This window comes from Arvicola amphibius, chromosome X (assembly GCF_903992535.2).
Source record: "Arvicola amphibius chromosome X, mArvAmp1.2, whole genome shotgun sequence".
NCBI lineage: Eukaryota > Metazoa > Chordata > Mammalia > Rodentia > Cricetidae > Arvicola > Arvicola amphibius.
This window is the reverse complement of record NC_052065.1, coordinates 63,493,733-63,515,453: the sequence shown is the minus strand read 5'-3', so window position 1 is coordinate 63,515,453 and position 21,721 is coordinate 63,493,733. Positions and strand designations below refer to the sequence as shown.

General features: G+C 35.0%; 1 protein-coding gene across 1 annotated transcript in view; it reads left to right on the top strand.

Annotated features, from left to right (window-relative positions):
• Abcb7 (ATP binding cassette subfamily B member 7) overlaps positions 1-21,721 on the top strand; it is a 161,579-nt gene that overhangs the window by 119,912 nt on the left and 19,946 nt on the right. Inside the window, exons 5-12 of the mRNA XM_038316603.2 lie at positions 15,231-15,363; positions 16,224-16,492; positions 17,419-17,507; positions 17,597-17,684; positions 18,724-18,898; positions 19,779-19,936; positions 20,723-20,886; positions 21,039-21,168. Of these exons, the coding sequence (XP_038172531.1) occupies positions 15,231-15,363; positions 16,224-16,492; positions 17,419-17,507; positions 17,597-17,684; positions 18,724-18,898; positions 19,779-19,936; positions 20,723-20,886; positions 21,039-21,168 (1,206 nt within the window). The remainder of the gene's footprint in view (positions 1-15,230; positions 15,364-16,223; positions 16,493-17,418; positions 17,508-17,596; positions 17,685-18,723; positions 18,899-19,778; positions 19,937-20,722; positions 20,887-21,038; positions 21,169-21,721) is intronic.

Here is a 21,721-nt window from a genome sequence, read left to right as displayed (position 1 = left end):
TCAAATATATGAGTATGTGGTGGCCAGTCATGCTTATACCATCATATTCCCCATAGGCTTGTGGACATATCATAATGCATTTCGTCCAACTTCAAAAAGTCCTTTAGTTTTTCAGTCTTAACACTGTTTAAAAGTCAGAATTTCAGTCTTTTCTGAGACTCATGGCAGTCTCTTAACTTTAACCCCCTATATAATCAAAATAAAAAAGTGGACGCCATACTTTCAACATAGAATCACACAGGATATACATTACCATTCCAAAAGGGAGGAAAGAGAGCATAGTAAGGACTGAATCAAAACAGGACATACTCTCAAACACTGCATTTCCATTTCTGATGCCCAACACTCTTCAGTTCTGCAACTCCTTTCAACATTGTTGACTGCAGCACCATCTCTTTCTTGGGCTGGTTGCACCCCTTTTAACAGCTTTCTTTGGCAGGTATCCCACAACTCTGGCATCTCCAACTGTAACATGAGAGCCTGCTTGTTGGGGTTTCTGTTCTGCCCAGTTCCCACAGCTGGTAAATCCCAAAGAAAATCATACAGAGGTCTATATAAGTTATAAACTGATTGGCCCCTTAGCTCAGGCTTCTTATTAACTCATAACTTATATTAACCCATTATTCTTATCTATGTTAGCCACGTGGCACAGTACCTTTTTCAGCGGGGCAGGTCACATCTTCCTTCTTCGGTGTCTGGACAGGACTTGGGAGGAATGGGCTTCCTCCTTCCCAGCATTCTCCTGTTCTCACTGCCCCGCCTCTACTTCCTGTCTGGTTGTCCCACCTATACTTCCTGCCTGGCTACTAGCCAATCAGCATTTATTTAAAACATAATTGACAGAATTATCCCACACCATCCAACATCTTGGGGTCTCCAACATATCCTAGAGCTTCATGCAGTGTTTTTCTAGGTCTCCATTCAGGGACTCCCCTGGCAGAGGCCTGGCCTCAGGAGCTTTCCTTAGCCTCTGAAGGAGATTCATTCCACAACCCCTTCTTGTATCCTTGAGAACTCTAAAGCCAGAACCTTGTAGCCCAAGCTGCCAAGTTCGGCTGCTTGTTGGGGCTGGAATTTGACCTCCTAATTCAATTACCTTTGTATCAGCTTTCTGTTTTTGTTTTTTTTTTTCCTTCACTGACTAAGCTTTTCTTTTCATTTCATTTTACAAGTGGAAAGCTTAGCTAGGTGGGGTCTTAATCCTGAGCTCACTAATACCTTTATTCCATATAAACTTTTTATCTCCAATAAACTTTATTGGACTTGGCTCCAAACTTACATTTCTTGGTACTCCTCAACTCAAACTGTACATTTTGTTTTGTCCTTACTCAGCTTGCTCTTTTTCATTAAAGATCTGATTAAGAGTGATAACCAATAACCAAGCAACACATTCAGTACTGGGCTATCTTGAAATCTCCGCTGTCAACGCCATTAATCCAAAAGTCTTCAATTAAACTTTAGGCCCATCTTTAGTTCAATACCAAAAAACAGCCACATTCTTCACCAAAATGTCACAAGAATAGACTCTAGTTCACTTCCTAATATTCTTCCCTTCTGAAACCTCTTGGGCAGGGTCTCCACAGTTCAAATCTCAGTCAACATTGTCTCTGTGTTCTTACTAGGATGGCCCATTAAGCCCAACTTAAAGTGTCCAGCTAATTTTCTAGTCTAAAGTCCGAAAGTCTTCCATATTCCTCTAACAAGCATCATGCTCAGGCCTGTCACAACAATACCCTGGTCCCTGGTACAAACTTCTGTCTTACTCATTATTCTACTGCTATGAAGAGATACCATAACCAAGGCAGCCCTTATTTTTAAAAAGCATTCAGTTAGGTGCTTGCTTGCACCTTCTGAGGTTTAATCCATTAATATGGTGGAAGCATGTTTGCATTTATGGTGCAGGAGCAGCTGAGAGATACAACATGATCATAATATCATTTCTGTACATTTTTTCTTAAATTAATTAGGATACCCAATTATATACTATTGTATTAGAAATTAAATAAATTCAATTTGTTTTGGTTGTTTGTGATGGGGTATCACTATGTAGCCCAGGCTGGCCTCAAATCTGTGCTCTGTCTTAGCAGCCCCCCAAGTACAGAGATTATAGGTATAAGACAGCCTGCCCTTCTGAGTTCAGTTTCTTTTTTTTTATTTTTATTGAGCTCTACATTTTTCTCTGCTCCCATCCCTGCCCGTTCCCTCCCCACATCAACCCTCCCCCAAGGTTCCCATGCTCCCAATTTACTCAGAAGATCTTGTCTTTTTCTACTTCCCATGTAGATTAGATCTATGAATGTCTCTCTCAGGGTCATCATTGTTTTCTAAGTTCTCTGGGATTTTGATTTGTAGGCTGGTTTTCTTTGCTTTATGTTTAAAAGTCACCTATGAGTGAGCACATGTGATATTTGTATTTCTGGATCTGGGTTGCCTCACTCAAAATGATGTTTTCTAGCTCCATCCATTTTCCTGCAAAATTCAAAATGTTATTTTTTTCTGCTGTGTAGTACTCCATTGTGTAAATGTACCATATTTTCCTTCTCCATTCTTCGGTCGAGGGGCATTTAGGTTGTTTCCAGGTTCTGGCTATGATAAACAATGCTGCTTATGAACATGATTGAGAACATGTCCTTGTAGCACAATTGAGCATCCTTTGGATATATACCCAAAAGTGGTATTGCTGGGTCTTGAGGAAGGTTGTTTCCCAATTTTCTGATAAATCACCACACTGACATCTAAAGGGGCTGTACCAGCTTGCATTCCCACCAGCAATGCAGAAGTGTTCCCTTTACCCCACAACCTCTCCAGCATAAGTTGTCATCATTGTTTTTGATCTTGGCCATTCTTACAGGTGTTGTTTGATTTGCATTTCTCTGATGACTAAGGATGTTGAACATTTCCTTAAGTGTCTTTCAGCTATTTTAGATTCCTCTGTTGAGAGTTCTCTGCTTAGGCCTGTACTCCATTTTTTATTGGATTATTTGATCTTTTGATGATCAAATTTTTGAGTTCTTTGTATATTTTGGAGATCAGACCTCTATCTGATGTGGGGTTAGTGAAGATCTTTTCCCATTCTGTAGGCTGTCGCTTTGTCTTGTTGACCATGTCCTTTGCTTTACAGAAGTTTTTCAGTTTCAGGAGGTCCCATTTATTAATTGTTTCTCTCAGTGTCTGTGTTGCTGGGGTTATATGTAGGAAGTGGTCTCCTGTGCCAGTGCGTTCAAATGTACTTCCTACTTTCTCTCAGTTTCTTATAGATATAGCAGTCTGTGAAAATTAAAGAATATAGCAGATTAAGTGTGATTAAATTTCTAGTCTAAGAAAGGAACCATTTTATAAGGACAAGTCCCGTTATTTTTATTATACTTAAGTTATTGCATGCAATTACAGATTAAATAAATCTTTCCACATATTTGTAATCTAGTAAAATTAATCAGTTTCTTCCTTTGAGGAAGGAGACAGACATGAAACTTTGAAGTACATGATATATTCATATTTTTATATATGTTCTGTACCTAGGAAGCCAGGTCTGTTCTGACCTGTGACAGGACAGTTTTTGATAAACAGTGTTGTGGCTTTTAAAACACATGCTCATTCTCCCTATCCTTCTTTCCCTCCTTCCCTCCCCCCTCCCACACACAGGTATTCACACATGCACACTCTGCCAGTCAAGATACAGAAAAATGCCACCACTCTCAAAACTCTCCTTTATGTTGCACCATTCAAGAACCCTAACAGCTAGAAGACATTGGTTTGTCCTTTCATTATAGTTTTCTCCATCATTAGTGCACTGTTAGTCCATTCCATTTTCTATTGATATAAAATTCTATTGTTACAAAATACCCAAGGCTGCTACCTCAGAAACAAAAGATTATTTAGCCCACTGTTTTAGAGATTGAAGAATAGAGTGCTAACATCTTAGAGTTAAGCCCAGCTTTATTAAAAACATGGTGGATAGCATCTTAGCTAGAACACAAGAGAAGTAGAGAGCAGAGATGCCATGTTAATCAGGGAGCCAGGTAGATTAGGAGATAGGATCACATGAGTGAGTACATATTATATTTGTCTTTCTGCGACTTAGTTACCTCATTCAGGATGGTTTTTTTTTTCTAGTTCCAGCTATTTGCCTACAAATTTCAAGATGTCAGTGTTTTTTATTTCATTGTATACATGTTCTTTATCCCTTGTTCGGTTGAGGGGCATCTAGGTTGTTGCCAGGTTCTGACTATTAGAATAATGCTGCTATGAACATAGTTGGTCAAATGTCCTTGTGGTATGATTGAACATCTTTTCGGTATATGCCCAAGAGTGATTGCTGAGTCTTGAGGTGACTTCCAAAGTGGCTGTACAGTTTGCATTCCCACCAGCAATGGAGGAGTGTTCCCCTTACTCCACATCCTCTCAAGCATAAGTTATCATTAGTGCTTTTCATGTTAGCCATTTTGATAGGTATAAGATGGTATCTCAGAGTTGTTTTGATTTGTGTTTCTCTTATGGCTAAGGATATTGAGCAAATCCTTAAGTGCCTTTCATTCATTTGAGATTCCTCTGATGAGAATTCTCTGTTTAGATCTGTACTCCATTTTTGTATACAAATATTCATAGATATTTATTTATAATAATCACTAACTATAATATAGCTACATGCTAAAAAACCAGGATTAATCAAACTAGAAACACATGCAACCCAGAAATAAAAATTGGAATATAATACTGTGTACATAAACTTGGATGAATCTCAAAAAATTCTTAGTGAAAAAGAACCTCTCAATATTATATATACATTATTACTCATTTGATAGCATCCTTGAAAATATGAAGTAATGGAGAACAAGTTAAATGCTATCAGGCTTCACGGACATATGGATATATGAGTGATGAGTATTTGATTGTTAAAATAGTAATAATAGTTAAGTTATAGCATCAGGAGCACCAATATGCATTTGGCATCTAGTGACTGATATATAATGCTATTGATGACATAAAACCAAATATGAAGAAAAACAAAAATATTTTCAGATATACTTAATGTAAAATAATATTTCATTAAAGGAATCTCTGCCCAGGGAATGTTACTGCTTTGTTGAGGCACAAACAATTTAATGCTAAATGAAAAAAATCTGGATCTACAAAAGGAACAAGGAACACCAGAAATAGTTAAATATGTAACCCAGGCAAAGTAGCTTAGCTCCTTGAAGCCACAGGTCACTATATCTTATATTCTGGTAACTTTAAATGGGGTTTAATTTGGTTTTGTATTCATAGTAGCAGAGTACAATTAAAATTTTGTATGGCCAATTTATTTTTTAAATTGTTTTTATTGAGTTATATATTTTTCTCTGCTCCCCTCGCTTTCTCCCCCCTCTGATATAGATATGAATAATTTGCATTGATATGGATTTTGCTTTAATGATTTAAATTTAAGGTCAATTTTGTTATATGTATATGTATTTCTAATAATGATTAAGGTATTGTGATTGTGTAGTTCATTTAAAAATGTAATGTATAATTAGGAAATATAGGTTGTTAATGGATAGTCAATAATAGTCAAGCTTGTAGTCATGTTAGTTAGATTTTCTAGATGTGCATAGCTATATATCAGATAAGCATTCTTCATATCTTTCAAAGACTACAGAATATGGCATTTAAATGTTTTAATAACTTAAGGCTTTTCATGACAATGAGACACATCTGCTCCTGGAAGCACCAATCTACTTCAAAAGGAAGATGGGCATCGAATAGGCTCCTTATGGAGTTTGATAGCCATTTGGGCAAGAAACTGCTCTTGCCTGGACTGTTGCATAAACTGGACACAACGAACCCGCAGAGAGAGGACTGCTGAACTTGCCTAAAGGTGAGATGATCTTTCTGGGTTCCTGACTTATGAAAGAGTCTGCAAGACATTCTGAAGGACACAGCAGATAGTGACTAAACTGCCTTTGAAATTTCCTGCTTCATGGAAATGTCTCTGGATACTATGGGCCTCTAGGCTGAAGATGGATGCCCCAACGGTACAGAGGAACTTTGGGTAACTGTCCAGGCAGCAAGATGTCTCTGTGATTTCTAGAGTTTTATAACTTGCTTACTTCTCATTTACTTAGGTAATATTATATCCCTCTGGAGTCTTTGATGGAGTTGAAGAATAGATAGTCATAGTTGTTTTCCTTTGTTATGATAAAAGATAAAATAGATATAAATACTGTAACTGTAATTCTTACTTGATAACTGTTTTGTTATATGTAATTTTGTTATGTTAAAGTTAAAGCCTTTTTTGTTTAAACAGAAAAAGGGGAAATGATGTGTGAGAGTCTTCTGTTTGTGTTGATTTCATTCATTAATAAAGAAACTGCCTTGGCCCATTTAATAGGCCACCCCTTAGGTGGGTGGAGTAGACAGAACAGGAAGAAGGAAGTGAGGTAGATGGCTCAGACAATTGCCCTGCCTCTCCTCTCTGGGACAGACGTGATGGAGCCAGCCACCAGGTCAGACGTGCTGAATCTTTCCCGATAAGACACCACTCGTGGTGTTACACAGATTATTAGATATGGGTTAGTCAAGATGTGAGTAAGAGGCTGAAACTAATGGGCCAGGCAGTGTTTAAATGAATACAGTTTGGGTGTTGTTATTTTGGGGCATAAGCTAGCCGGTGGCCGGGAGCAGGGCGGCAGGAATGCGGCCCGCAGCTCCTCACTACACCCCTCCCCCCCGCTGCTGCCCCTTCTGCCCTCTCCCATGATCCCCAAACTCCCAATTTACTCAGGAGATCGTCTCTTTTTCTACTTCCCATGTAGATTAGATCTATGTATCTCTCTTAGGGTCTTCTTTGTTGTCTAGGTTCTCTGGAATTGTGAATTGTAGGCTGATTTTTCTTTGCTTTATGTCTAAAAACCACTTATGCGTAAGTACATATTATATTTATCTTTCTGGACCTGGATTGCCTCACTCAATACGATTTTTTCTAGATGTTTGCTCACAAATTTCAAGATGTCATTTTTTTCTGCTGTGTAGTACTCCATTGTGTAAATGTGCCACATCTTCTTTATTCATTCTTTGGTCGATGGGCATTTATGTTGTTTCCAGGTTCTGGCTATAACAAATAATGTTACTATGAACATAGTTGAGCACATATCATTTTGGTATTATTGAGCATCATTTGGGTATATACCCAAAAGTAGTTTTGCAATTTTTTAACTTTAAAACATTTCTAATTGGATTATTTGGTATTTTGATGTCTAGTTTTTTGAGTACTTTATATATTTTGGAGATCATCCCTCTGTCAGATATGGAGTTGGTGAAGATATTTTCTCATTCTGTAGGCTACCATTTTGACTTATTGACTGTGTCATTTGCCTTACAGGAGTCCCATTTATTAATAGGTTGATCTCAGTATCTGTGCTATTGGTGTTTTATTTAGGAAGTGGTCTTCTGTGCCAATGCATTCAAGGCTACTTCCTACTTTCTCTTCTATGAGATTCAGTGTAGCTAGATTTATGTTGAGGTCTTTGATCCATTTGGGCTTGCTTTGTGCATTGTGGATAGATATGGATCTGTTTGCATGCTTCTACATGTCAACATCCACTTATGCCAACAACATTTACTGAAGATGCTTTCTTTTTTTCCATTGTATAATTTTATCTTCTTTGTTAAAAATCAGGTGTTCATAGCTGTGTACATTAATATCAGGGTCTTCAATTCCATTCCATTGGTCCACCTGTCTGTTTTTGTACCAATACAATATTTCCTTAGTTTTTTATTTTCTTTTATTATTATTTTGAAGACATAATTTAATTACATTTTTCCCTTTGCTTTCCACTCTCAAGACTTTCCAATATACTCCTTCTGATTCCTTTCAAAATCCATGGCTTCTTTTTTCACTATATATATATTTAAATATAACATCTCAATCTGTATGATATTTGTATGTGTATTTTCAGTGATGACCATTTCTCTGCATCAGCATCTCTCTTTTCCCCTCAAATGATCACTTTTTTTAGTTTTATGACTCATCTCTATTCTTATACCCACATTTATACACATACACAAATATTAAAAGCTACAATCTAGATACGAATGACAACAAGTGATATTTGCCTTTCTGAGCCTGTATTGAGTCACTTACTAAAATAATTTCTGAATCCTTCCATTTAACTACAAATTTTATAATTTAATTTTTCTTTGCTGCTGCAGAAAATTCTATGGTATAAAACATTTTCATTATTAATTCATCTGTTGATAGACATCTAGGCTAATTTGATTTCTTTGCTGTTGTGAATAGAGAACAATAAATATGTGTAAGTTTATTTGTGGTAATACGTAGATTCTTTTGTGTATATACCTGGGGTGTGATAGTTGGGTCATATGGTAGTTCTCTTTTACATATACTTTTATAAAGCATCATACTGATTTCTAGAATGACTGTACCATACCAGTTGACACACCCAGCTGTGAATAAATGTCCCCCCCACATCTTCTCTTGCATATGTTGTCATTCGTTTTCTTTAGAAAAAAAAAAACATTCGCCGAGCGGTGGTGGCGCACGCCTTTAATCCCAGCACTCGGGAGGCAGAGGCAGGCAGATCTCTGTGAGTTCGAGACCAGCCTGGTCTACAAGAGCTAGTTCCAGGACAGGCTCCAAAGCCACAGAGAAACCCTGTCTCGAAAAACAAAAAAACAAAAGAAAAAAGAAAAAAAAACATTCAGTCATTTAGCATTTTCAGAAAAAAAAAGCAATTTAAGTATGTGTGTGCATGTTTGTATGTATAAACATAGATTTGCCACGTTCAACACATGAAAGTCTTAGTTATCAGTCTTCTCCTTCTTCCTTTCTTGAGGTAGCCATCATTGTTTGCTGCTAAGCTGTGTTATTTTACCCACCAAGCCATTATTTATTTTCTTGTTGTTAACCATTCTGACTGGAATGAGATTGAATCTCAACATAGTTTTAATTTGCATTTCTCAGATAACTATGGATGTCAAACGCTTCTTAATATGTTTATTGTTCATCGTATCCCTTGTCTTGAGAACTGTCTGATTATTTCATTAACTCATTTATTGATTGTACTTTGGTGTTTGTGTTGCTGTGTAATTTTTGCAACTTATACTCTAGATACTAAACTGTCTGAAGTATCTTGAGAACCATTCATTAACCTCTTACTGATTGGTAGTTTGGATTACTGTGTGTGTGTGTTTAGTTTTGTAGTTACTGATATATGATGTATTCTAGATATTCACTTCCTGTCTGGAATGTAACTAGAAAAGATTGTCTCCAATTCTGTAAGTTGTTTACTCTTCTGAAAGTTTCTTCTGCAGTGTAGAAATTGTTATTTCATGCAATCTCATTTGTCAATACTCATAATGATTTTCTGTTCAGAAAGTTTTTCTGTATGCCTTATTTTGAAGTGTTTTCCCTTTAGTAGTTTCAGGTTTTTGATTAAGGTCTTTGATTTACTTTGTGTTTGTTTTGAGAAAGGATCTCTCTACATAGCCCTGGCTGTCCTGGAATTCATTCTGTAGACCAGCCTGGATTTCAGCTCACAAAGATCCACCTGCCTCTGCCTTCCAAGTGCTGGGATTACAGGCTTGTGCCACCATACCTTGTTCTTTGTAATCCATTTTTAATTATTTGTATACAGGGTATGAGCTATAACTATATATCCAGTTTTGCCAGCACCATTTGTTGAATAGGCTCTCTTTTTTACACTATGTTTTTGAAACCATTGTTAAATTTTAGGTGCCCTTAGATGTGTTGGTTTATTTCTAGATTTTCTGTACTGTTCTATTGATCCACATGGCTGCTTTTATCACTATCACTCTATAATATAGTATGAAGTGTTCGTTCTCCTTAGGATTGCTTTGGTTTTTATCATCTTTTTAAATTCCGTATGGGTTCTTTAATTACTTCTTTTAGTTCTATGAGCAGTGTCATTGGATTTTGATGGGGATTTCATGTAATCTGTAGATGACTTTTGGTAATACACTATTTTCACAAAATTATGCTAATCCAGGAGCATGAATGGTCTTTCTATTGCCTATTGTCTTCTTCATTTTCTTTTTCTGGATCTTAAATTTTCATTATATAGATTTTTTCTTGGTTAGATTTATTCCTAGGTACTTTTTGAAATATTACGACTGGCATATTATTTTTCTATATCTCTCTTTCTTAGGGAGTTCTTAGTGGTATATAAGAAAGTTAATGATGTTTTTGTATGATGATTTTGTATTCTGCAACTTTACTGATAGTGTTTATCAATCATTACAGTTTTCTGATGGACTCTATATGGTCTTTTGAGTATAGAATTGTGTCACAGTAAATTTAGGAAAATTTATATTCTTCATTTTTTGTATTTTATCTCCTTTATGTCTTTCTAATGTCTAAGGGATCTAGCTAAGACTGAGTACTATTTTGAATGACTAGCGAAACTGAGCACCTTTATATTATTCTAAATTATAAAGAAAATCTCTAACTTTCCCCATTTATTGTGGTATTGTCTATAAATTTGTTGTATATTTCTGTTTTTACTTGGGGATATGTACCATCTCTTTATGATTTATTTGTATTTGTGGGGTTGTGAGTGTATTTTGTGTGTGGATGCTTGGATGTCTGCATGTATGTGAATCCAGAAGTCCTGAGGAGCCTGCAACCTTGTTTTTATTGACAGGATCTCCCTTTTTCCTTGAGGTAGTCATATAGGCTGGGCTGACTGAATCAAAAAGTTCCAGAAAGCTACCCACCTCCACCTCCAAACCCCTAGGATTCTAAGAATGCTATCATATCAGGCTTTTGTATAGTGATTCTGGGTATTGAAGTCAGGTTCTTATGCTTATGGAGCAAATACTTGACTGACATAAGTTATCTCTTCAGATCATATAGCATTCCAAATTTAAAGGATTTCTCTCATGAAATCCTTCTGAATTTTATCAAATGCTTTTTCTTCACCTATAAAGATTATCATTTCTCTCCATCAATTTATTTATATGGTATATTACATTTATTGATTTTTATAAGTTGAATCACTGAGATGAAAACAATGTGATCTTAATGTGTAATTAAAGTCAATTAGCAAGTATTTTACTGAGAATTTTTGCAGGTACAACAGGGAAATTGTTTTGTAGGGTTTTTTTCATTAAAATACTATAACTATGTTATTTCTGCCTTCTTTTTGCATGTCTTCTTCCTCTCAAATTCATGATCTTTTTATTTAATTGTTATATATACCAAAGTATATGAATATAACCTTCTGAGTCCATGTAGTGTTGTTTGTATGTATGTGATTTCAGGGCTGACCACTTGGTATTCAGTAACCTTCTCATCTTTGGGATCATTAATTGTCCCTCTCTCAGCAGCTCTAAGTTGCCTGTAGTTCTTTTTCTAGGGTTAGGACCCCAAAAGATTTTCCCCTTCCACAATATCACGTGTTAGTGTTGTCATTGTTCAGGTCTTGTGAAGGCAATAGTATTATTGCAGTATCCTGGGTAAAGCTTTCTTGCCATCTCTAGTAGGCACTGTCACAGCAGATTCTGTGGTCCTCTGGCTCTTACAATCTGCCCACCCCTCTTCTGAATGTTCCCTAAGCCTTAGATACAGAAGTTGAATTGTAGCTGTATCAACTGGGGATTTGTACCCCATGTTTTCTGCTTAAGACCAGTTGTGGTTTTCTGTAATGATCTCCATCTGCTGCAGAGAGAAGCTTCTTTTGATAGCTGAGTGTTGCAAGGAGAGGGTCCACTTGTTCGTCCTGGCCACCCGGCTTACGTAGCTCTGAAATAACTACACAGAAAGTGTATTAATTAAATCACTGTTTGGCCCATTAGCTCTAGTTTCTTATTGGCTAATTCTTACATCATAATTTAACTCATTTCTATTAATGTGTACATCGCCACGTGGCAGTGGCTTACCAGCAAAGATTCAGCATGTCTTACTCTGGCAGCTGCTCCATGGCAGCTCTTTTACTCTGCCCTTCTTTCTCCCAGCATTCAGTTTCGTCTCCCCGCCTACCTAAGTTCTGCCCTATCAATAGGTCCAAAGCACTTTATTAACCAATGAAAGCAGCACAAAGACAGAAGGACTTCCTACACCAGCTGAGAATTGCACTTATATGTGTGCATATCAGGATAAGTATGTAGAATGCAGTTAGGAATTATGCTTGTTTAGTAAAGTGGTTGTAGTAATTCCTCCTCCCAAAATCTATGATCTCACTAGCCCTGAGTATGTGGATAGGTTTTCAGTTTCGGGCATCATTTCCCTCATTGAGTGGCATTTATGTCCAATTAGACAGCAGTTAATTAATGCCAAGACAAAAGAGTGGTACTGCTGATCATTATTGTGTTTCATAGATATCACAGCTGAGCAAGAATATTGTTGCTTTCCTTTTTTGGTAGCTTATATTGATAGCATCCTCTAGTACTACAAAAGCTAATACTTAGGAAGGAGACTTTTAGGTCAGATCATCCAAATTCTCTGTATGAAGTACATATTGTATATATGATCTAATTTTTCTACTTATGTTCTGATATTTTATCTTCTACTTAATTTTTTCTACTTGTGAGACTCCCCCAAGTTTTTTTAACTTATTGAGTTTTTCAATTCATTTCATTTTAACTTGAGTTCTTTTCTATATTTATCTTTATTAAATTGAGTTTTCAAACAGGATGGGAAGAAAGTACATTCAATGAAGCACAAGTTCTGAGGTGTTTGAGTAATTATGGATCTTTTGTTGTGGTTTTTGAGACAGGCTTTTTCTGTAGCTTTGGAGACTGTCCTCAAACTAGCTCTTTTAGACCAGGCTGGCCTCAAACTCACAGAGATCCTCCTGCCTCCTAAGTGCTGGGATTAAAGGTGTACACGACAATGGATCTTGATTGTGATGGTGCTTATTTGAATCTAGATATGAGATAAAATGCATGGAAACACATGTATAATATTCACACAGGCATGAATTCAGATTACATATGTTGAAAACAGAATGAGTTCTGTATTTGCTTTGAGAGTAATGCACCAGTGTTAACTGCCTGGTTTTGATACAGAACTGGAGGTATATTAAGTATCGTAAGAGTTGCTGTTTGAAGGGTAGGTAGATCACAGTCCCTGTAGATGCTCTTCCTGTGATGATGTTTTAAATCAAAGTTTTCAATTAATGGCTCGCATTTGTCTGGATGGTTTAAGTCTAGTTGTGCTTAAGGTAGAATAATTCGGAAAGGCATTTGCCACACCTCATCCCCAGTGTATCATAAGGTCAGGAAACCCAGACAAAATGAAAGATCTACATGGCAGATAAGCTCTCCTACTTTATTAATATCTTTCTGTCATTTTTAAGTACACGTATTTCTTTGCTTTTTGAAAGTATTTTTATGAGAAAATTGCCAATCTTCACTTATATTTAGTGTTAGTGCTTATTCTTAGCTTTGTTTCTTCTGCTAATAACAACACAGGGCAGATGACATTAATGTGTTCTGCATACTTACAGGAATGGTCCCCAAACTGACCAAACCCAAAAACATTTTTAAGAAAGTAAAATAGTACAACTTTAATATGCTGAATTCTATCATTACTCACCATCATTGTGGCAACGGTATAATAAGCTCTGAATTAGGAGAATCATGTGGTTGTTTTAACTATCACTTTTCTTTCTACTGAAGAAAATGTATTGGAATGCAGAATAAGAAATTTGACCTCATTATATGGGAAATCTAGAATCATCTCAAATTTATTTAAATTGCCCAAGTTATAATTTACAAGTGTAAATGTCTTCAATAGTGCATTTGAAAACATTCATTTGAAGGTACAAAAGAAATAAAATATATGGGTCCTGCCTTGTAAGTTGCTGATACAGCTGTGGCATACTGGAAATCTTACTGACTTCAAGTACCAAGCTTCAATTTTAATCTCACCTCTGCTGCTTATCATTCATATCGTCAAACCTTGTGATATCTGCATTTCCTCAAATATTGACTAGATCATGCACATACACAAAGTTAATAAGTGTATCATGAGAGTGATAATATTGAAATATAGCCTATTAAAATGGGTGTTAGAAAATGTGGTCAAATTGCTGCAAGTTTCTAAAAGTATTACGAATGATAAGGGAATCAGATTGATCTTTAGAAAGTGAAAAGATAGTGGGGAAAATTTGAGCACAGCACCATACCATCGTTCTACATTCTTAAAAGCATATTCTACCAGATGTTTATATATTTTATTGATTTTTACTGAGCTCTACATTTTTCTCTGCGCCCCTCCCTGCCTCTTTCCTCCCCTTTGACATCTTGAATTTTGCAGAAAGCTGTTTATATTTGAATGTTATTTTTTAATGTTAGCACAGTTAATTGAGATCTTGTTTGGTAAGATATACATAGCTTAAAAATAGTTAATTCTTATGTTTAACAAGAGGGTATCATGGCAATAGGGCAGGTGCTGTCTTTTCAGTGTGTTTCGTAGTCCTTGTTCATTGTTTGCATTTGTTTTTAAGTCTGTAATTTAATCTTTTCAAAAGTACTTTGGTAGTCTGTAAATTTCCTGAATATAAGTGCTGCTTTCTGTATTAGAATTGTTTTAGGATATTCTAAAAGAAATATAGGACAAATGAAGGCATTCAATGTTTGGTTTTCTTTTGAATGATATTAGAACAAAGACTGTTGCGGGCTAAACATATCTATCAGTGGTAATCTTTCCCAATCGTAAATCATTCACAGACTCTTGTCACTTTTCAGCTTTTATGATCCTTTTTGCTATATAATTTCAATTTTACATTAATAAAAATAACTTTAAAGTATTTATTACCTATATACTAAATATTATACTCTATTGCAGCAGTAGGATGAAAAAGACTGATATGATGTAGACCCTCAAAGCTATAAAAGGAAAGGAAAATATATATACACAGATAACTATAATGCAAGACAGTTTACTGCTAAGTGCCATGAGTTCTGTAGGATTTCAGATTATAGAAAACATTTTTAGCAGCTGATCAAGAATGCTTTTGTGGATGCAGGAACATTTGACTAATTCACGTAGTTTGTAAATTAATATTAACATGGAAGTGTGGTGTAAAAATCTTAAAATAGCAGAGCTTCTAATGCCAAAGATTTTTATCTTTGTAAATTTCAAAAATCATTTCAATTCCAGTAAATGTATCCAGTAAACATTACCACAAATAATAATTTAAGGAAAATATTTGTACTTTTATAATAAATGTTTTGTGTATGGTGGGTAATTGATGTTTTTATATTTTTAGGCCATGAATATTGTGGTTCCTTTCATGTTTAAATATGCTGTAGACAGCCTCAACCAGATGTCGGGAAACATGCTGAACCTGAGTGATGCACCAAATACAGTTGCAACCATGGCAACAGCAGTTCTGATTGGCTGTATGTGTGATTCTTTAATCTGTCTACAGGTGTTGACTTTCTTCAAGAAGGTTTCATCATATTAGAGCAGATGACCTTTTCACCACAAATACAACTTAGCATTTTGGATTTTTATTATTTTATGTGAGATTTGTTTTGATCTGTTTTTGAAAATTCTTTCTATGATATGCTTTGCAAAACTTCTGTGACAGTAGCATTTTCCATGTTTAAAAAAGAATAATATAAAATAAGACATTAAATATATTACTACTCCCTTCACTAGGCTTTTTTATAAGTTATTTTTCTAGAAAGGTCAGTTATTTTCTTACTGTTTATATTAAATAGAAGTGGATAATTAATGATATATGAACATTAGTGCTTTGTTAAAATATATTGAGTAACCATGACAGACAAATGCAATTAGAAAATAATAGAATGTTCTTTCAAATGAACTGGGGAGCTGTGCATTTGAAAGGGCACTTTAAGACTTTAGAGACAGAAACAAGAGCTTGCTAAAAGCACTTGACTCTTCAGGATCTAAGCCTTTTGCATTTGTTATTTTACAGAATTGAATTAGATATTGTACACTTATCCACAATGAGGCCATCTGGGCTATTCTATATTAAAAGTATTTTAATTGGAAATTTTTTTAAGCATCTGAAATCTAGGGTCAAATAACACTGAAAGGGATTTATGATGATGGAAAGGTTAATACTCATTAGAATAGATGAATACTATGCATCTTTTAGTGTAAATATTCTGTGTTATATGTATTGGATGAATTATTCATCATATAAAGATTTCGTGCAGCCTTGCCACTTGCACTGCTCCAATTCTAATGTTTCAATACCCCCTCCTACTTTTTTCTTTTGTTATGTTAGATGGTGTATCAAGAGCCGGAGCTGCCTTTTTCAATGAAGTTCGAAATGCCGTATTTGGAAAAGTAGCCCAAAATTCAATCCGAAGAATAGCCAAAAATGTATTTCTTCATCTTCACAACTTGGATCTGGGTTTCCATTTGAGCAGACAGACAGGAGCTTTATCTAAGGCTATTGACAGAGGAACAAGGGGTATTAGTTTTGTCCTCAGTGCTTTAGTGTTTAATCTTCTCCCTATCGTGTTTGAGATGACGCTTGTCAGTAGTGTTCTGGTAAGTAATGCGTTTTTTCATAGTAGCCTTTAATCTTTCAATCTTATTAATAGCAAATAAATGGTCGAAGCTGTTTATGCTCTTGCATACCTTGATGGCAGAAACATTTTGCTGTTTGTTTCATTATTTTGCCACAGGTGTCAAAGAACTTTCCAAATTATGTATTATTTTTTAGACACCTAGGTCATTGATTCGTGCTTCTAATGTTTTTTTTTTCCAAGAATTTTGTATGTCTCACATTGGATTATGTGATCAAAATATTTAGATTTGTTTATCAATCCTAACACATTATAACATTGTAAACTTTAAATTAATTCCTCTTTAGGCTTACACAGTTTCAATGTTAGAATTTGATGGTATAATTGTGACAGGTGCAATTTGACTTTCTTTCCTTGTTACCTTGAGTTAATTATTTAAGATATTTGATTTTTAATCCATTATTGATTAATGTAACTTCTCAGCATCATAGTTTTTATAAGTATCCTTTGACTGAAGTTTGCTGTTGTGATGCTATAAAGCGACAAGAACAGTAGCTTTCTTTTTTAAGTTTTGTTTCATTGTATTGTTTTTAAAACAATAATTTTAAAATAAGGAATATTTCTTATTTGTTTGAAGTGCATAGTATCTTAAAAAATACTTTCAAAGAAAATAACATTCTCTATAAGCTTTCTGTTTTGCCAAGTATTATATTAAAATTTAGACTATAAACTGCTATATGCAGTTACAACTTTGATTTAAAATGTAATTAAACATGGTTCATCATCACCTTTTACTAAACTATTTTTCCATTTTTAAATTTTCTATTTTATTCAATTTTATTTTACATAATAGAGAATGTTGCCAGGATCTCTCACTTTTCCTATTGTAAATGATGAAAGCCAGAGACAATTCAATCACTTTTCACTTCTCTTGACTTCTTTTTCCAGTATTACAAATGTGGTGCCCAGTTTGCATTGGTAACCCTGGGAACACTTGGTGCATATACAGCATTCACAGTTGCGGTTACACGGTGGAGGTATGGTATTTCCCAGAGGCCAGTCAAGGCTGCAGAAATTAGTTATGGTATAGCATATGTTTCAGGCTGTGTAAATCTTTGTCTTACAGAACTAAATTTAGAATTGAAATGAACAAAGCAGATAATGACGCAGGTAACGCTGCTATTGACTCACTGCTGAATTATGAAACTGTGAAGGTAATCTGTCTAAGTGTCTTTTCAGCTGCCTTTCACACTAGGATTTGTTCTGTCATTTAATTTAATAGGCACTGTAAGAATATCAGATTAGGATAGGATTTCTAGGTGTGATGAAATAATACTCCTTCATTTTTCTTTTGTTTAGAAATGTTCTCCTTTTCTCTTTGATTTTTATTTGGTAATATCAGAATTTTACCTTCTGAGTTTATAAATGATCATAAATATACGATTAGCATCTTGATTACAAATGAATATTAGCTAATTAAGTTGACATGCAAGTTCTTGATCCTCTTTTTATCCTTCAGAATGCCTATCATCGTGCTTTTCCTTAAATTTTTCATTCATTTTTGCATTTATACACTTAATAGTTACTGAATTGCTCTCATATGCAAAGCACTGTACTAAGCACTATGCTATGAAGGGAGGAGATGGTAAAAAAGATTACAGTGTCCCCCTTGACTTCTCATAATTCTATAATCTGCTAAAAAAGTTAAAGTAAGTATTCAAATGACTACTCAAAAAGGCATGATATGGTGAGGGCAGGTGGAACTATGAATTTAAGGCATCACGTTAAGGCTTTGTGAAGGAAGTGTCACTAGTAGAAGGCATGTTTAAATCAAGTCTAGGTTTGAATTTATTAACTAGTTAAGAAATGTTTGTTGGATGAATTTTGAATATAATCCATTATTTGAAAACCTTCAGGAATACCATAATCTAATATATTGAAAGTCAATATTTTTATGTTTGACAATTTCATACATGTATATAATGTATTATGATTATATTCCCCCCATTATCCTTTCCTGTCCCCTTCCCATTTTCCCTTCTTATTCCCTTCCTACTCCTCTGACCCATTTTTTTCTTCAAAGTTGAATTTTATTTTATAATAGGATCTTCAATACCAAAGTGTGTGTGTGTGTGTGTGTGTGTGTGTGTGTGTGTATATATATATATATTAAGTATAATAAAACTTACACCAATTGCATAGAAGAGTATATATTCAAATTTGCCCATAGTTACTATTTTTATATATTTATAGTATTTTAATAATGAAAAATATGAAGCACAGAGATATGACAGATTTTTGAAGACATACGAGACTGCTTCATTGAAAAGTACCTCTACTCTGGCTATGCTGAACTTTGGCCAAAGTGCTATTTTCAGTGTTGGATTAACAGCTATAATGGTGCTTGCCAGTCACGGAATTGTGGCAGGTAATGGATTGATGGTTATCACGTTTAGAGACTATTATAAATGGGTTAATGGAAGAAATAAGTGTTTTGTATTAGTTGTAAAGTGTGCTCAGTAAAGCACTTAGAAATTTTCAGAGTGTTTTTCTTTTCACATCAGAATTTTCTTGATTGATAATTCTTTTACTTCCTTTTTATTAACACTGACTTACTCATTGAATGAAAATACTGCTATTCATTTTATGGTTCTATAACGCGATTCTTTAGGAGAATTTTTTTTTAAAAATCAACCATGTTTACTTTTATGATACCTTTTTAAAAAATAATAATTCTTTTATTAATTTGAGACATCAACCTTTTTAGTATCTGGTACTTTTAATTTTTCTTATAAACCTGGAAAACAATGCTATTAATTTACTGTTTAGTTCAAAGGCCTTGTTTTATAATTCAGTAGCTTTTTCTACTGTTTTTTTTTTTCATTTGCAAGTAATGTCTGTGCCTAGTCTTCATAATATGAGATGTATCATCTTTCTTGGTCATGATAGCCATTCACTCCAGTTTTAATATATGTACTTTTATGAGTTTTCTTTTTAAATACTATACAAAAATCTTTGCTTATGCATTAGAGGAAAAAGGAAATATTTTTAACCTTCTGATTCTGTCATTACTTAAATGATTCTTTTTCATATATTACACAGCGTGTTAGGTATGCTTTTCCCTTTCCATGCAATGTACACCAGGTTCCTACATTGCCTAATTCATGCATTCATATGCTCTATAACTTGTGTCAGCTTAAATGTTGCTGATTATGTACATTTAGAACTATGTGTCATAGAAATTGGCTTTAAAGCTCTTTCTTAAGCTAGAGAGCTTATACCTTTTCTTTTTTCAACTGCATAATAAGGTGCCCTTACCGTCGGAGATCTAGTAATGGTGAATGGACTGCTTTTTCAACTTTCATTACCCCTTAACTTCCTGGGAACTGTATATAGAGAGACAAGACAAGCACTCATAGATATGAACACTTTGTTTACCCTGCTCAAGGTCGACACACGGATTAAAGTAAGTAATGTGTAGCCTTTTCAGAAGATCATGGAGTACTGTCTCACTAATACTGGGTTGCTCCAGGACAGCGGTTCTCAACTTGCGACTTTTAACCTGTGACAGAGGTCACATACCAGATATCCTGCATATCACTTATTAACGCTACAATTCATAAACAATAGCAAAATTATGGTTATGAAGTAGGAACAAAAATAATTTATGGTTGGGGGTCAGCACAACATGAGGAACTGTATCAATGGTTGTATTAGGAAGGTTGAGAACCACTGTTCGAGGAGAATATTCTTACATCACTAGGTTAGACAAACAATTTCCTCATTGTCATCTCTTCCCCAACTCCTCACCAAGAAAATCTTTCCTGTGCAGTGATTGCACACACCTTTAATCCCAGCACTTCAGTACTCAGTGCACAGAGGCAGGCAGATCTTTGTGAGTTCAAGACCAGTCTGATCTACAAAGCAAATTCTAGGACAGCCAGAGCTGTTGTTATACAGAGAAACCTGTCATAAAAAAACAAGATAGATGGATGGATGGATGGATGGATGGATGGATGGATGGATGGATGGATGGATGGAGTGAGTCTTCCCAGCATCTGGCATATATAGGAATTTCTTACCTGCTCATTTTTATGCAGTGAGTAATGAAAAAAACCATACTTGGAAGTGGCCTTATTCCATTTGCATAAACCTCCTTTCCCATATTTTTCTTGCTTTCTCTGTTAATTAAAAACATTGTTTAAAGAGTAGTATAAGTAGTATGTTGTTTTTCTTTTTTCTTCCCTTCTAGGACAAAGTGATGGCGCCTCCCCTTCAAATAACACCACAGACAGCCACAGTGGCCTTTGATAATGTGCATTTTGAATATATTGAAGGACAGAAAGTCCTTAGTGGAGTATCTTTTGAAGTCCCTGCAGGAAAGAAAGTGGCCATTGTAGGAGGTAGTGGGTCAGGGTGGGTAATTTAGTTTTTTATAAAATTCTACATTATTGTCTGATAATTGTGGATGTGAATTTTTTTATCATAGTGAAATAATTACTATACTTAAATGGAGCTTCCCTAATGACGAAAGATGCTGATTAGCCTTTCTTCATCTCCAATTTCAGAAAGAGCACAATAGTGAGGCTGCTGTTTCGCTTCTATGAACCTCAGGAGGGTAGCATTTATCTTGCTGGTCAAAATATACAAGATGTGAGCCTGGAAAGTCTTCGGAGGGCAGTGGGAGTAGTACCTCAGGTATTTTAAAACAAAAATGTAATTGTTAGAGGGTTGGTGGATATATTACTGTAATAATTAGAATCCAAGGAGCCAGCATATGCTAATGAAGTGGATACTGTTAAACTGTTCAAGTGAAATTCTACTACCAAAAGGAATTGTGTTTTGAGACAGCATTTCACCACGTACTCCTGACTGGCATGGAATTCACCATGTAAATCAGATTGTCCTCAATCAAACAGACATGGTTTCTAACCATAGCTCTAAGACTAATAAGTTCTGTGGCACTAGTCTCACTTTCCTCATTTCTAAAATAAAGATAATATATATAAGAAATAGTTACTATAGAGGATACACACATATATATTTATCAGACACAATACCCACAATATAAATGTTCAGAAAATTGAAACTAATACTTTTGAATATCTTTTAACAAATTAAATCTATAATTACAATATAATTTATCTACCAACCTCAAGTTTTATGCCTTATTTGCTACTGGTCTACTTCATTATCAGGCATACAGTGCCTGACTGATAGTAATCATTTAAAAATACTTGGTGAGTGACAT